This window comes from Crinia signifera, chromosome 1, assembly GCF_055691185.1.
Source record: "Crinia signifera chromosome 1, ASM5569118v1, whole genome shotgun sequence".
Taxonomy (NCBI): domain Eukaryota; kingdom Metazoa; phylum Chordata; class Amphibia; order Anura; family Myobatrachidae; genus Crinia; species Crinia signifera.
In genome coordinates this window covers 156,908,106-156,924,022 of record NC_139217.1, presented here as the reverse complement: position 1 = coordinate 156,924,022, position 15,917 = coordinate 156,908,106, and the positions used below count along the sequence as shown (strand labels likewise).

The 15,917-nt window shown below is 41.5% G+C and overlaps 1 protein-coding gene across 1 annotated transcript in view; it reads right to left on the bottom strand.

Annotated features, from left to right (window-relative positions):
• Positions 1 to 636: 636 nt before the first annotated feature.
• PPP2CB (protein phosphatase 2 catalytic subunit beta) overlaps positions 637 to 15,917 on the bottom strand; it is a 29,672-nt gene continuing 14,391 nt past the window's right edge. Inside the window, exons 2-7 of the mRNA XM_083175103.1 lie at positions 12,079 to 12,288; positions 10,315 to 10,488; positions 6,425 to 6,514; positions 4,687 to 4,848; positions 2,081 to 2,199; positions 637 to 1,358 (exon numbers count right to left, since the gene is read on the bottom strand). Of these exons, the coding sequence (XP_083031229.1) occupies positions 1,286 to 1,358; positions 2,081 to 2,199; positions 4,687 to 4,848; positions 6,425 to 6,514; positions 10,315 to 10,488; positions 12,079 to 12,288 (828 nt within the window). The 3' untranslated portion in view covers positions 637 to 1,285. The remainder of the gene's footprint in view (positions 1,359 to 2,080; positions 2,200 to 4,686; positions 4,849 to 6,424; positions 6,515 to 10,314; positions 10,489 to 12,078; positions 12,289 to 15,917) is intronic.

Genomic DNA, 15,917 nt, shown 5'->3' with positions numbered 1-15,917 from the left:
ACACAAGCAGCATCAAATGAGTCATTAACTTGTTGGACCTCTACTTTGGTACCCTGGGCTCTAGATTATAACAATGTTTGCTTCATAATCAAGATTCTGTTACCAGGTTTCCTTAAATTTTTTGCAAAGTGGCCACATCTGTACTGGTTTATTAATTTCTGCAAGGATAGCGTTAACCAATTTTGCAAGTGATCCTTGCAGGTGGGAGTAATCTAGTCAATCCCATCCTTTACCAGCAGTAAATACCACACAGTATGCACATATGTAGCCATACACATTCATGTTACAGTTCTTATTCACGAGCATAAGCATCATGGGATTGGGCACAGGGCAGGACTATTCACAGCCGTTGATAGCTCCATTAATTCCTATGGACATCCACGTGTTTGCGCACATGTGCTTCCTATTCAGAGACACACACAAACCTATAACAGACACACAAACCATGCCATGTTGCAAAAGAATCACAGCAAAGCTCGATACGGCTACATCTATTCATCTATAAAAAGAAGCCTATAAATACAAACTTAAAATAGGACATAACTGCCTTGAAATGTTTGCATGCCAACTGAGTCATGTGATTTATCAATACTTTTTGTTTTTCAAACATTTAAAAAGAAATGTTTTCACACACGCTGGAGGTCTACAATTGAAAGTTTATTTGTTCAAATACACCATAAGAGCTGCAAGCACTTTCTTGACAAATATACAGAAAAAGGTACATTAATGTTATGGCAAACACTCAGGTCAAATTTCTCCAATGTATCTGTACTTTTGAAAAACAAAAAATATACAGTGGATGGTTAGCTTATGTATTTTCTTAAAAATTACTCCAAATGGTATCTGTCATGCCAGCTGATCACTACAACTAAAATTTACAAAGTAAGTGCAAAGGGAGATAAAGGCCTTGCAAGTTACCTTTTACTGATTGAGCAGTTCAGTCAGAAACATGACTTACAAATACAGCAGGCAAACTGACTAATGGACTGGCTGTGTGTTTTCAATTCTGAACCGCAGTCTCAAATTGTGCTAAATGCTTCATCAACAGTATGGCACATTTTGGTCCGTGATGGTTTCTTAGCCTATTTGGGAATATGAACTGGGGAAATGAAAAGTGTATTCTAGGAACAGACAACACAGGGTGATGTAAAAGCAGATTCCAATTTTTAATTATTTTGTTTTGGTTTCTTTTGTTGGTTTGCATGTCTATATATAGACACATGTTTATGTCATTGTTTAAATGCCAAGTATAATTGCACAGATGAAGGCAATATGTAAAGGTTGCTTATAGGAAATAGTCAGGAGTGCGTCGGGTAACATGCGGCTCTCCACGGCGCGGAGCAGGGTCAAATTGAAGGCTGCAAAGAAATAAGAGGTCATAAATTAGTTATTTCTTAATTTGCTTTATTTTTATTTTAGGAAGTTTAGTGTTAGAATATCTTATTTGAGTGTTACTTATGGAATTTCTTGCTTTCCCTGGTTCACAGAAAACAATGTTCTCTGCCAAAGATCTTCAACAAACATGACCAAATGTAATGCAAATCCTAATTGTATCCAGATAAAGGCAAAAAACTGAAACATATTCCATAGCAGGCTTGAAGAATACTGGGTGCTGTGCAAAAATATTTACCCCGTGTCTCCCCTATCGTGTTCCATATCTGTACTGTATTTTTACTTGTTTACCTAGCTGGCTGTTGCAATGACCAAGTGGCGCAGCTGAATGGCTGCCTGGGTGCTGTGCAGCTCAGCAAATATATGTTCCCCATGTCCGTAGCCATCATGACCCTCAACAGGACACATCTAGTGCATTTCTGTACACAGGACACATCTAGTGCATTTCTGTACTATCATATATATCTGTACTGTCACTGTTTCCTTGTTACCTATCTGGCTGTTGCACAGCAATCCAAATCGAATTCCTAGTACACGCAAGTATACATGGCCAAATAAAGCAGATTCTGATTAAGAACAAAAGGTCCAACATAACCTGTCCATGTTATAATGACCTCTTTTATGAGACATTCTAATATATAAAATGAGAAACTTTACGAGAAACTGTATTTCACAGCAAAATACTTACAAGGAATATTTTAGGGTGTCATCCAGTTCCATTATAGCTGCCTGATTTCCACAACGATAACAATAATTAGGTGCACTGAAAATGGTAACCACATTCCTGTCATGACACCAGTTGTAACCCTGTATTTGAAAGGAGAAGGGGACAAAAATGAATTGATGCCACATACATGTCCATATATACAAACACAGTATAGACTATATATGTATATCAAATAATTGATATATAATACGAGGCTGGATTGAAAAGTAGTTTTTTATTTGTGAACGCATTTGCACACTTTGCTCTGTACATAACTCAGTTTAGCCTCTATGCAATGCACTATTCACTTTTCAACGTAGTCCCCATCCCTTTCCACGCATGTGCGCCAATGCTTGACGAGTTGGGCAAACACATCGGAGAAGAAAGCTGGTGGTTATTGTCGACACCAGGATCGAATGACAGTTTTGACCTTGTCATCAAGCGTTGGAGTATTGACCTTTAAGGTGCTCCGGTGATGTTCTCTGGAGCAGATAGCGAATCAGCTCAAGCTACCCACGTGATATCTACTGCACAGCCTGGAGCTAGCAGCAAGGACAGGTCATCGCCACCCTGCAGCTGTGTAAGTCAATAGGGGGTAGAACGGTTTGTACATTTGCTCTACATATTGGCCTATCTTTTAGACAGCAGCGCAGATATGTACACTGTCATTTATTGCTCACGGATACCATCATACATGGGGGAGAGGCAGTATCCGTGAATATAACATGCTCTGATACCTTTTCTCCCCATTAACTACAGTTAATACATCTGCCCCATTAATCTATATAAGAGATGAAGGTTCAGTTTATATACCATTTTTGTGCAATGTCATATTTTCAGAGATTGCCAAGCAAGCAAATATATGAAAAAAATGAAAGGGGAAGACATACAAATGGACACGTGAAAACTGCCTTTAACATTAAAATGTAACTCAGTCACATCCACGGTGTAATGAGGGAACATGTACAGAAAGTGAAACATGGGTTAGCATTACTGCCTCACAGCACTAAGGTCTTGTGTTCGATTCCCACCAACTACCTGGAATATGTATAGCCTCCTCGTGCTTCTGTGCATTTCCCCAAGTACCCCAATTTCCTCCTACAATTCATAAACCTGATTTTTTTCCCAGAATGCACTAAAAACAACACTAGTCTACATGTTTATACACAAGCATAGATTGTATGCTCTAAAGCAGCAGGTACTGATGTGAACGGACAAATATTCTCTGCAAAGTTCTGCTGAATATGAGTGAGCTAAATATATAGATGCTAGTATATAGACATCCTTTAATCCAGGGGTGGGCAATAAGCTTCCCTCCAGCTGTTGATGAACTACACATCCCAGCATGCCTTGCCTTAGCTTTGCTATTTGACCATGCTGAAACTGATGCAAGGCATGCTGGGATGTGTAGTTCAACAGAGAGAAGGATGCTTATTACTCAGGTTTGAAACGGTTTGATCTCTACAGGATGCAAAACTATTACCCAGGGTGGAAGTAGAACTGACAGATGCTTCCTGTGAGCAATGCATAAGTAAATAAATCATGGCAGAAGAAGGAAAAGAGGGGGTAACCTTGTCACAGTAAAAATATGAAAAGGCAGTCAGATGAGCAAGTAAAGCTCATGTGCCACTGAAGAAATCACCTGTGACATGAAGAAATGTATCGGCCCATCGAATGATATGAGCAGAGAATCAAAGGCTAGGAGGTGGCTTTTGTTCTTAAAATAATAACTGCCTTACTGTTGAGTAGCTAAAGTCACATTATGGTGGTCTGATAACACAGCATGGAGCAACACTTCACACTATTAAACACAGGAGTTGGCCAAGGACGACTGAGCAGCCTGTCATTCAGCTGTTCAATCAGACAGTGCAGCTGTTTATTTCTTGTACGAGACCTCTGCTAAAGTGTCCTGCTGTGAGAACGCTAACAGGCTCTTAACACCAGGCAATATACTGATGCTGGCTGGCCTCTTGTGCCCACCTATATTGACGCTAGCTTGCCTCTTTTGCCCCCTTATTTTTTTTTCAATCTAGCACTAGAGAATAATATACAAGCAGGTAGCTGACACTGAATCAAACTACGGAATGACAAATAAATACACAAGTCTTTATAACGGGAGATTCCAGTAAACAGATTCTGGATCATGCAGAGCTGGAAAAGTTTAATAAGTCAGCACCCCTTTTGCGGGATTTGGACAAGAATCATACTTAAATATATTGTTGTCTGAGTCACATTTGAAATTGTTCTTTGATTACTGATATTATAGTAGAAATACTATAGGTATATAATAACAATCAGTCTAATTTAACTTTTATCCATATTTAGTCAATTTTTTTTTTTTTTGGTGTTCAGAAATAACAGGCATTAGATATTGGTCTGAAATAGACAGGAGGTAGCAGAAAAAAGGTGAGTGGTGATAGATTGTTAGCAGCATCAGGGAATGTCGCACCCTATTGAAGTTATACTTCGTAGTTTAGTTTAATAAACTTAAAGATTTTGTTGCTTGAGTAGTCCATTAAGAACTAAAACAACTCTCAACAAGATGCCTAAACAGAGGTCATAAACGTGTATTTTAGTGGCAAACTCACCTCCATTACCAGCTGATGAGCACGTGACACCAAAGTCAATCCATTGGCATGGTTGAAAGTTTCTGAAATATCCTGTCCAAAAGTGTAACCAGCACCTCGCGGAGAAATACCCCAACCACCACGATCATCTGGATCAGACCACAAAAGGTCACACATTGGCCCCTAAAAAAGAAACAAATAGATTCATTAATTATAACATGATTTAAACTGTGACTGGAAAATACAATTGCCCATTGATCAAAAGCATCAATTATACCCCTTTCACTCCGCCAAAAAACCCCGGGGTTTTCCCTTGAGGAACCGGGTCAGCGGTGGTGTAAAAGGGGTTAACCCATATCCCTTTACAAGGGACTTCTACCCAGGTCCTGACCAGGGTAGAACACGGGCAGGACCTGGGTAAAGGGCAGTGCAAACGGGTACGCCAAGTCATCCGACCCGGCTACCGTTTACAGCAATGGGGGAAGCCCAACCTCCGGACTGCAGGTCGGGCTAGGGGCGCACACAGCTTCTGCTGCTGTACTCTGCAGACAGCAGCGGAGGTAGGTGGGAAGTGAATAGATGCTTGTGTCCGGCATCCATTCACCTCACGGACAGGGGTTGGGGGTGCATGGGGGCAGCCCAGCAGCTTATCTTGGTGCTGAGCTTGCCCCCAGCGCAACGATTGGCGGTCCAGCGCTTGGAAATGATGTAATCTCCAAGTGCTGCCCCAGTCTTGAGTTTTCCAAATTTGTAATACATAACTTGATTGTTATACCACCTACCGAACACTGTCTAGATCCCACTTAAGCTTCCAAAACAGCTCTCTGACACTGAGACAAGGACTCTACAAGAGCTCTGGGGGTGACTTGTGGTATCTGACATTAGCAGCATATTAAGGAGTCCTGCAAGTTTGATGTAAGCCCTCCATGGCTCGGAATTGTTTTTCCAGCGTGACCCAGAACAACAGACTACTTTCCATAGTGCACCCGTCACCATCTCTTCCATAGGTAAATGATGTACTGTACATGGCTGCCTACATGATGTAATAGAAAATTTGACTAGGTCAGGTCAACTTCTTTCATTGCTCCCTGATGCTCACGTGCCCATTGTATGCATTTTCAGCAGTTGACAGGGGTAAAAATTGCATTCAAGTCAATCTGCGGCTACACAGTAAAGCTGCAGTACACGGTGTTCTCGCCCCTGTTATAGACAGAATTAACTTTCTTAGCAGTTTGTGCTACAGTAACTCTTCTGTTGGATCAGATCAGATGGGCTTGCCTTCGTACCCTGTCGTTGGTTCATCGGTTGTCCTTTCTTGGACCTCTTTTTGTAGTACAAACCACTGCATACTGGGAACATCCCACAAGAGTTGGCATTTTAGGAGACGCTGGCCAAGTTGTGTAGCCATCTCAATTTGGCCTTTGTAAAATACACTCAGATCTTTATGCTTGCCCATTTTTCCTGCTTTCAACGCATCAAGAACTGACTGTTTACTTGATGACTGATAGGTGCCATGGAAACTAGATTATATATGTAATTCACTTCACCTGTCCGTTGTTTTAATGTTTTGCCTGATCATGTATATGTAAACATCAAATTCAATCCCCCTAATACACAGCAACAAATATTGATTTTGGTGGAGTGGGTCACTAAAAAAAACCTGTTTGAAAGTGGAAATTACCTGAAACCCCAAGCTACACTTCAGTTCTGCGATGGATATTTAATACAAAATGACATTTAAATATATCCAACTATATACCTCATGGGGAACTTCCTGTAGGCGATCCAAAGCACGGATGTGATCCAGCGTATCAATAGATGGTGAGAGACCTCCATGAAGACAGAAAATCTATCAGGAAAAAAAAAGTGTGCATATTTTATTTTGTAGTGCCTAGTTTTCCTAACACAATATAAAGGCAATGGTGACATAATATAGCAAAATTCAGGAACCGGTGGGTTGATTCTAGCAGGATCCATAAAGTAGCTAGAAGACCTCTATGAATGTCAATAGTTTATGGCTACCAATATTTAGGTAGCAGCATTAGCTACCTGGCTTCTGGAATTTGTCCATCCCTGCATTATCCTTTCTGATGTATATAGCACCAACATATTACATAGCAATTATACAAAGAATGTTTAGTCATTCACCTCAGCTCCTGGCCCAGTACATTTAGAAATTCCAACACACAAACAAAATGAAAATGAGTTACTGTATATATATATATATCGTACAGCATACATATTTATTAGACTGAGGCTGACTCAATCAGTGAGAGGCGGAAGGAAAGCTTACAATTTTGGCATACCGAAAACAATTTGACAGAACAAAATGTAAAAAAATGATTTCATGCCTTGCACTTGTCAAGGCAATTTAAAAACCCAAAATGATGCCAAAAGCAGGCCCTGTGGTGGCAATACTTTTAACTACAAATATTTTCCCAGAACCGAAGCAACATCTTAAACAAAAATGGGCAAGTGCCATACATCAATTTGACAACAATCCCACACAACCTTCAGAAAATATCAATGGTCCATGTGCTGCCTAGCAATTTTTTATGACAACCTTAATTCGGCCTGCTAACACACAGATGCCAACCCAGCCAAACACAAAAATACTTTACCATACCTTTCACACACAAAAAAAAAAACAAAAAAAAAAAACTGTCATTCTGGGCCTTATTCTAGTTCACTCTGACAAAATCCTTCTTAGATGGACAAAACCATGTGCACTGCAGGGGGGTAGATGTAAAATGTGCAGAGAGAATTAGATTTGGGCGAGTTAGTTTGTTTCTGTGCAGGGTAAATACTGTCTGCTTTATTTTTACACTGCAATATAGATCTCACTTTGAAGTAAAACCCCACCCAAATCTAATTCTCTCTGCACAAGTAACATCTGCACCGCCTGCAGTGCACACGGTTTTGTCCATCTAAGAAGGATTTTGTCAGAAAGAGTGAACTAGAATAAGACCCTCTGTGAGGTGAGAGAAATTACTGTAAACTGACATACACACGGTGAGATGGATGCTAAGCATTTTTGCCAAGCTATTTAAAGTAGGCAATTTCCTGGTGTCTAGATCACCCATAAAAAGTCAATACACATGCAGCGATTTTGCTAAGCGATTTTACTTGTACCCCTTTCACACCAGCCAAAATTCCCAGGTTGGCCCCTGGAACAACCTGTGACTCGTGCTGGTGTGAAAGGATCCAGGGCCAAAATCCAGGGACTCATGCCCCGGAATTTCAACCCTGCTAGCTACCAGGGTTGGTCCAGGGTTAATGGCTGGTATGAAAGGTGCAAGGACATGTCCCTACGTCCCGTGTTGCCCCTGCTGATGCTGATTGGCTAAGCAGGGCAACTTCCTGTTGTGGATTTCCAGAGATGCTCCGAGGCATCACACAGCATGCAAGACGACACTGGGTAAGCACTGTGGCACATCAAACCCCAGCAGTGCTATTTAACCCCTGCAAGCCTGAAAGACTGCAATGTCTGCTGTGGCACAACAGACCCAGCGATGCTATTTAACTCCTGTAAGCCAAGAATGTCTGCACTGGCAATCAAACAGTATGCAGGAAGACATTGCAAGCTCTGTGGCACAACAGACCCCAGCAGTGCTATTTAGCCCCTGCAAGCCTGCATTGGCAATCACACAGCGTACAGGAAGACACTGCAAGCGCTGTGGCACAACAGACCCAGCAATGCTATTTAACCCGTGAAAGCCTGCAATGTCTGCATAGGCAAGTCCTCCCGCTCTCTAATGACCTCATCTTTGTGGGACTAAAAAAAGTAAATTTCTAATGACATTCTCATAGAAATAAATGTATGGTCATCCCGGGTGCCGACTCCCGTGTACATGTGTACACGGGGCCCAACCGGGGAATGTCCCTGCATGTCCCTGGAATTTAATTCCTTGGTTGGTCTCTGCATTTCTGGTGTTAAAGGGGTATAGCAAAAAAAAAAAATCAGGGTAGTGGCTCAGGACAACGTAGATCACGTTTGCTATAGCTCATTCTGTACACACAGAGCAATTTGCAGTCACTTGCTAAACTATTTGCCTAGATTGATACTGCATGCACTGACTTAACTAGCGGGCGATAGCGACGCATGGGGCCATACACATGGGGCGATCTGGGCTTACTTTCTAAGCAATCTAGTCAGACCACTTAGAAAAGAGCACAAAATCGCTCCGCGTGTATGCCCCTTAAAAGCATCAAAATACTTATTAATAGTATTCTATTACATGTGGTAATTTAGCTCATGGTAAAAATGTACAGTACATAAATGTACAGTACATTAGCTAATAAGATACAACTCATAAGTTACTTTGCATTTACTAATTAAACCAAGTGTGAAAAATATGTATAAACCTAATGGAATATTTGCTATAACTATGTTTGCCTTTATTCTTCACCATGGGATATTTATTGTTACAAAGTTGTAGGATCGTGTCTTTTATCTTTCCCAATTTACGGCATTTACTGTTGTTGCTTGGCAAGAATAGAATAAATAGCTAACATAAGCAACTCATCCTCCCCTTGTCTCCAGATAAATTAGTCATAAGGGTTCCTCAGAAAATATCCACCTTTGTTATCATCCCAGTGCAAGAATGCATTGTACATTTTACTGCACTTTTATAGCATCTAGTATGTCAGTGTTGACCATGTCGATATTGATGAAATGTCGACGATCAACGCCATCACAATGCAGCTATGCCGGCTATTTCGGAGTACGATACTCTGGTTGCTCACATCCTGACAGTTGCAGATTTAATGGTACATTGCGGCTTTAGTTGCAAACTGCAGTTACAACTGTATGCTCATACATTACCCCTATAGATTGTAAACGAGCCCGAAGTGTGGCAAGCACATCGAGGGGACATGGAATACACATCAAGTAATACGCATTCGCTCGTCATGCTTCGGGCTCGTTTTCTGCTGCGCTCGCCACACTTTATAAAGTCAACTTCACACCAATGTGCATAGCGGGGGTATGAACAGGTCGGGAGGATGCGTACCGCATCCGAACGCTTCAGGCTGACGTGGATAGTAAGGGTGTTTTAGGAAAAGATTCACACCTGTCATGTTAGGCAGATTAAAAATGGTCAATTGTTCCCACACAATGTAATAAGCGCTGACACAAGGCTGGCTGGCTGACTGACTACACTAACTGTGTAATGCTGACTGACTATGCTAACTGCGTAAGCTCTGATTAGGCGCGAACGTACACAAGCTGACCAAGCTGGTGGCGCGAACACGACGCTGACAGGGACACTATGCTGACTACGTAACTGGCACCGTGCACAGTAAATAAATAAATCTCTGATGTCTGCATTTTGCAAAATGACATGATATAATTTGTTGGCATTTATCATGTCAAAATTGGGACCATATCTATATTTGTAAATGTCAACATATTAGTGGTCATCATTTTAACAAAGCTGACAGAACTGTCGATACAGACAGTCTACATGCTGATTGCATCTTCTCTCAAACTGTGCCTTTCAATGCTCTGGTCCAAATAAGCCATTCAAAATAGTCACTACGGATCACTCCTTCAAGCTACAAACCACTGATATCACTATTAAAATATATCTGGTTTCATATTTGAACAGGACAATTTATGATATTAGATATACTATAATATATACATACCTGCCCATCAACTAAAGCCGTTAATGGTAAGTAGTCAAAGAGATCTGTGAAATACTTCCATACATTAGCATTCCCATACTTTCGTAGGCACTCATCATAGAAACCATAGACTTGAGTGATTTGCCGACTTTCATGATTACCTCTCAATATTGTGATGCGTTCTGGGTAACGAACCTGAATGAGACAGGAGAAAGTTTCAATTAAAGGGGGGGGGGGTTAGAACAATGTATGCATGTAACATGGGCAAAAAAAATCCAAGCTGTTGTGGAATTATGAGACATTAGGGAAGGGCAATGACTTGCTATATTTAATAAATTGAATACATTTATATCCGGCTATACCTGGGGTGGGGAAAGACCAAAAATAGTTGCAACCATTTTAACCAAGGCCAAGAATAAACGAGGTGTACCTTATACTCACCTGGGGAAATACCATCCAGCTTGTGTATTACGTCAGGCCAAGGACTGGTTTACCCAGGTTGCTCCTAAACCTTGGGTGGTTATTGAATAGACCATGGTATCCCACCCCCCTCTCCTATGGTACTCCCTGACTTACTATTGCTACCAGCTACTGCAGCCCTGCTGAAGCTTAATGAGTGTAAAGCAACTGAACTGATGATATGAGTTTGGAGTGCATTGATAAGTAATAGGACAGCTCTTGATCTGGTCCTCTCCACAGTTGTCATTACAGGTTATCGTCTTTATGATTCATGTCCTACACTTACATTCATGCCACAAATTGGCCTCTTGTCCCTACAGGATATGGTCATGGATGGGAATATAGTTCCTTGCTCGTACCTTCAAACTAGGTTTCAAATTCCAAAACGGGATTTTTATAAATACCTTCAATTAAGGCATTGGCTACATAGCTGCTTTCCCACACTGCCAAGACAATTTGGACTCCCCAAAATGCTGCTGCTGTTCTGATCTGGTATTAATTTTACACCTCAGAAAGTCAGAATGGGGAATTTCCTGCACCAACTAAATGGAAAAAGATCTCTCATGCATTATCTGAGGAGGTATGGAAATAGCTTTTATTCCAGTTTTAAAATATCCAAATGTGCCAACCAATCAGAGATGTAAGCTTAGTCATAGGGCTTATTTTAACTTGGAGTGACTAGATAAGATCTGAGCTAGTATCTCCCCATATTGTTGGAGAAACTGTGGAATGGTAGGTGATATTGTACATGTCTTTTGGTCCTGCCTGACATTATGGTGTGGGGTGTTCCCTCTCATTTCGTCCATATTGGGACTACATATATATGAATGAATTCTTTCCTAGTCTTATTTCATTATTATCCTCATAAAAGGTATGGAGGTGATAAAAACCTCACGGGTCAAACTTTAATAGACACCAAAGCCTCCACAGCTCAATTGTGGATATCCGCTGCAGCACCCTTATGCAGTAATTTTATGATTGAAAATAAAGTCCAAAAACTTTTTATTTTTGAAGCAGTTGAGTGTAAATACTCTTATTCAGCCATTCATAGGAAATGGTTAAGATGGACCATATATAAGGAGAGGTCTGTCCAATCCTTTATTTATAACACTCCTACAAATTTACTGTCTTACAATCTTCTAGACTCTTAACTTTCATAGTAGTGATAAATATGACATATTCGCTGTAATCTGTATGATTAATGCTATGTACCTGAGTATCTTTTTTCCTTGCTTGTATCCCACCCACTCCCCCCCCCTCTTTTAAGTATGTATGTATGTACACATAAGATTAATGTGAAAAAAAATAAAATAATGGATTGGTTACCTTTAATGCTACAAGAAGAGTCACTGTTTCCACTGAGTAATAGCCTCTATCCACATAGTCTCCCATGAACAGGTAGTTAGTGTCTGGAGATTTCCCCCCAATTCTGAAGAGTTCCATGAGGTCGTGAAACTGGCCATGCACATCTCCGCACACAGTGACAGGGCATCGGACATCCTGCACATTTGACTCTTTAGTAAGGATTTCTTTTGCCTGAAGATAAAGATTTGTAAATAAACGTTCTCAAACACAAAACGCTGGCTTGTCATTTCAAGCATCATACTGTAACAATGGGAAAATACATTCAGAAAAGCAATTCACTGTCATACAGTACATACATATTGTTTATTTATACATCAACAAGCACACAGCATTACAAGCCAACATGGGTACATTGCAGGGAAGGAAGTACAAATGCTTTCTTATGCAATGAATACCCATTAAGTGGTACCTGACCAAAAAAATCCTTAATCAAATTACACTCACTAGGGGTGATCGGGGGACACAGAACCTCTAACCAGAACTTTAGATGGAGTTTATCTGATTTGAATGGATAAACCCCCAGCTTTCATGCTCATTACATACTAATAGGTGCCCGACTAGAGAAACAGTTGAATTTCTTCATCAGGTGGCCACTTGTAAAGACACCCAGCAGAGGAAGCCAGACACAAATGACACTCATGAAACACAAATTGAGGGAGGCCGCTAATGTGCCCTGTGAAGTGATAATTTGAAGTCTGTTGATATTTATTAGACCAGTGGTAGCCAACTCCAGTCCTCGAGAGCTACCAACAGTTCACATTTTGTAGATGGTGTATTCATTACTGACTGTCACATTATAAATGATCCACAGGTGGAGCTAATTACTTCACTTGTGATTCTGTAAGGAGACCTGGAAAACATTAACTGTTGGTAGCTCTTAAGGACTGGAGTTGGCTACCCCAGTATTAGACTATGGGGGGTATGCAATCTGCCACTGCTATTTCCGACGTGGGAAATAGCTGTGGCTCCCTAGTCAATGCCGTCTGTAGCGACAGCACTAAAGAAGGATCACGGCAGAAGGGGCCTTTAGAAGCTGTCGGGCCCGATCTGCCAATAACAGCCATGGATTGTCGCGATCCCAGCCGCAGATCGCCAATCCATGGCCGTGTTTGTGGAGACGTCCCCTTTGCGCCGAGCGGCAGGCGGGACATTGAATCCTGCCTGTCGTTCTGCGGTCTATCAGACCGCAAACGAGCCAGGATTGCGGCTGTTGGCGGGGACAGACAGCCATGATTCCGGATTACATACCCCCCTATGACATTACAAAGTTTATTGATATTGATTATTTTAAGCCCCATACACGATTTTCAGTCTAGCCTACATGCTGTGCAATGTAAGATAGGGAAATCTCCCTTGAGATCAGTGGCTAGATTGCCCATACACACGCAGCGGTGTGCGTGTAAAGGCTTCCATACACTAGGCAATTTACATGCGATTTCAGCAATAAATCACATGTACAGTGCCCAGATTGCATGTACATGACAGGAGGTGCAATGCAATGCGCGTTCCCATGCGCATTGCATCGCACTTCCTAGGTCATACCTGCCGTTGCAGAAATCCATTGCCATGTCGCCGGGTCATCAGGAGCGCCTGCCGCTGCGAGACATCACAGGGCTTGCCTTCTCTCACTCCTCCTCCTTCACATCTGGCAGCAGCTGCAAGGCCACCTCCTCTCCTTCCATCCCCTCCTCCTACCCAGCGGAGCAGCAGCAGCCTCAGACAGGAGAAAATCTGAGGCTGCTGCTTCCACTGTTCATCAATTTTTTATTATAACAACATCAGCCCACCACCCACAGCCTGGGCTGGTATGCCGCTGGAAGGGGGACCCCTCTATTGGGTGGGGGGGTCCCTACTCCCCCAAGGACCCGGCCCGGGCTGACCAGCCAGGATGATCATGCTTTGGCTGGGAGGGCCTTATGTAAAAAGTCTCCTCCAGCTGTGGCATGACACCGCTGGCTGTTTGAGCCCGATGCTGGTTTCTGAAATACAGGGGACCCCTACTCCTTTTGTCCCCTGTATTTTGTACTTTTTACATTTTAGAAGCCTGCAAAATATGCACCTCCTCCTGCATTTGCATTGCTTAAGTATTGCAAATGCTAAGCTGCTGCGAGCAGATTATAGTAGGTGATCTATACTGAAGAGACCAAACTCAAAATGTCCCTTATTTCTGCAAGCCGCCATTTGTCCATACATTATCCCTTTGAGTGCCAACATCTGTGAGATATGCTAAAAAAAGGCAACATCTCTGTGAGAGATGTGTTAAATATGAGTGTCAACATCCCTGTGGGAGACATGCTAAATATTGGCTAAAAATACCAGTACCACTCACCATTTGTTATATGAATTCAAATAGAAAAATGTGTAAAAAAAAATGTATATTTCCTATATAAAAAGGTAAACATTACAGGTCATTATGATGAATAAAAAATTCACTTGGCACTCAAAGGGCAGTATTCAATGAACATTATCGCGGCATGCAGCGAATCCTGTTTAGGATTCGCTGCACAGTCGCCGTGTTCCGGAGCCTCGCTGTCCTCCTGCTATCCCCGTATTCAACGTCACAGGGGCTTGCTGCCCGATGGCAAATCTTAACCCCTGCGGCATCCTGCAGGGAGCTGGGGGACGGCGGCAGGAAGGAAGATGGAAGTCTCCCTGCCTGCCCCAGAACGTATGTGGAGGGGAGGAGGGCTCCCCGGGACCCAGGCAGCACAAGCTGCCCCCCGGGAGAGCCAGCAGGGGACCAGGTATTCACTGCTCCTGATCGTGCATATGTAATGATCGGGAGCAGTGAATATATGAATATCTAATGAGCGGCTCTCGGCTCCCGGATGGCTGTTATGTGTAAAAAAATATATATATTTTAATTAAATATATAGTCATGTGCTATAAGCACATGAATAAAAATAACATGCCCATTCACAGAATAAAATTCGATTTTTTTTTTTTACACCAAATGTAAAAAAATATATATATTTAAAAAATTCACATTCCACTTCACCATGAAAAGATGGCGATTTGCTACACGGCGACAATCACTTAGAAAGACAGCGAAAAATGCACGTTGAATAGGGTGATTCACTTTCTGACAAAAAAAATCACCTTCCAACGCGAAAAATAGCACAAATTCGCCATAAACCATGGCGAATTGGCCTCATTGAATACTGCCCAAAGAGTTAACTGCCAATAAGGACATTCTGCTTACAGGCTTTTTAATACATTTACTGAAGTTTCAAATAAATTACATAGCATTGTTTTTGGAGACCTCAATAAAAAGTAGTATCTATAGATTACTACATTTAATTTAAATCGTTTATTCAAGCCACACACACCAATGTGATACAGAGAAGATAGTGATATATCACATGGTAAATAACTTTGTGGACATTAGTTGGTGAAGCAGCAGATACTCCAGATTTCTCCCTCTCTTCAGCCGTCTTAAACATAGATGACAACTTAAGTAGGCATGCACAAATATCTAAAGTATGCTGCAAAACCAATTTAAAGTGGCTGAGACTAACCACAATCTAATCCTCTTTTCAGAATTATCAAAATATGCCTACATGTCCCAATCCCAAATGAATGTAATCAAGTCTAAGCAAAATAAATGATTAGGTCTAATTAACTTTCTGAGCAAAGTACTAAAAGCAACTGTACAGTGTATAACTGTTGGTGACTACAAAAAGGTGGTTCTGGAACCTATAAGATTCACCAACTCAAATAGGATGCCATCTTGAGCATGGTGCTAAAACTTATGCCCCTTTCCCACTGCAGCCTTAAAACGGTATTTTGCCGATTTTTGA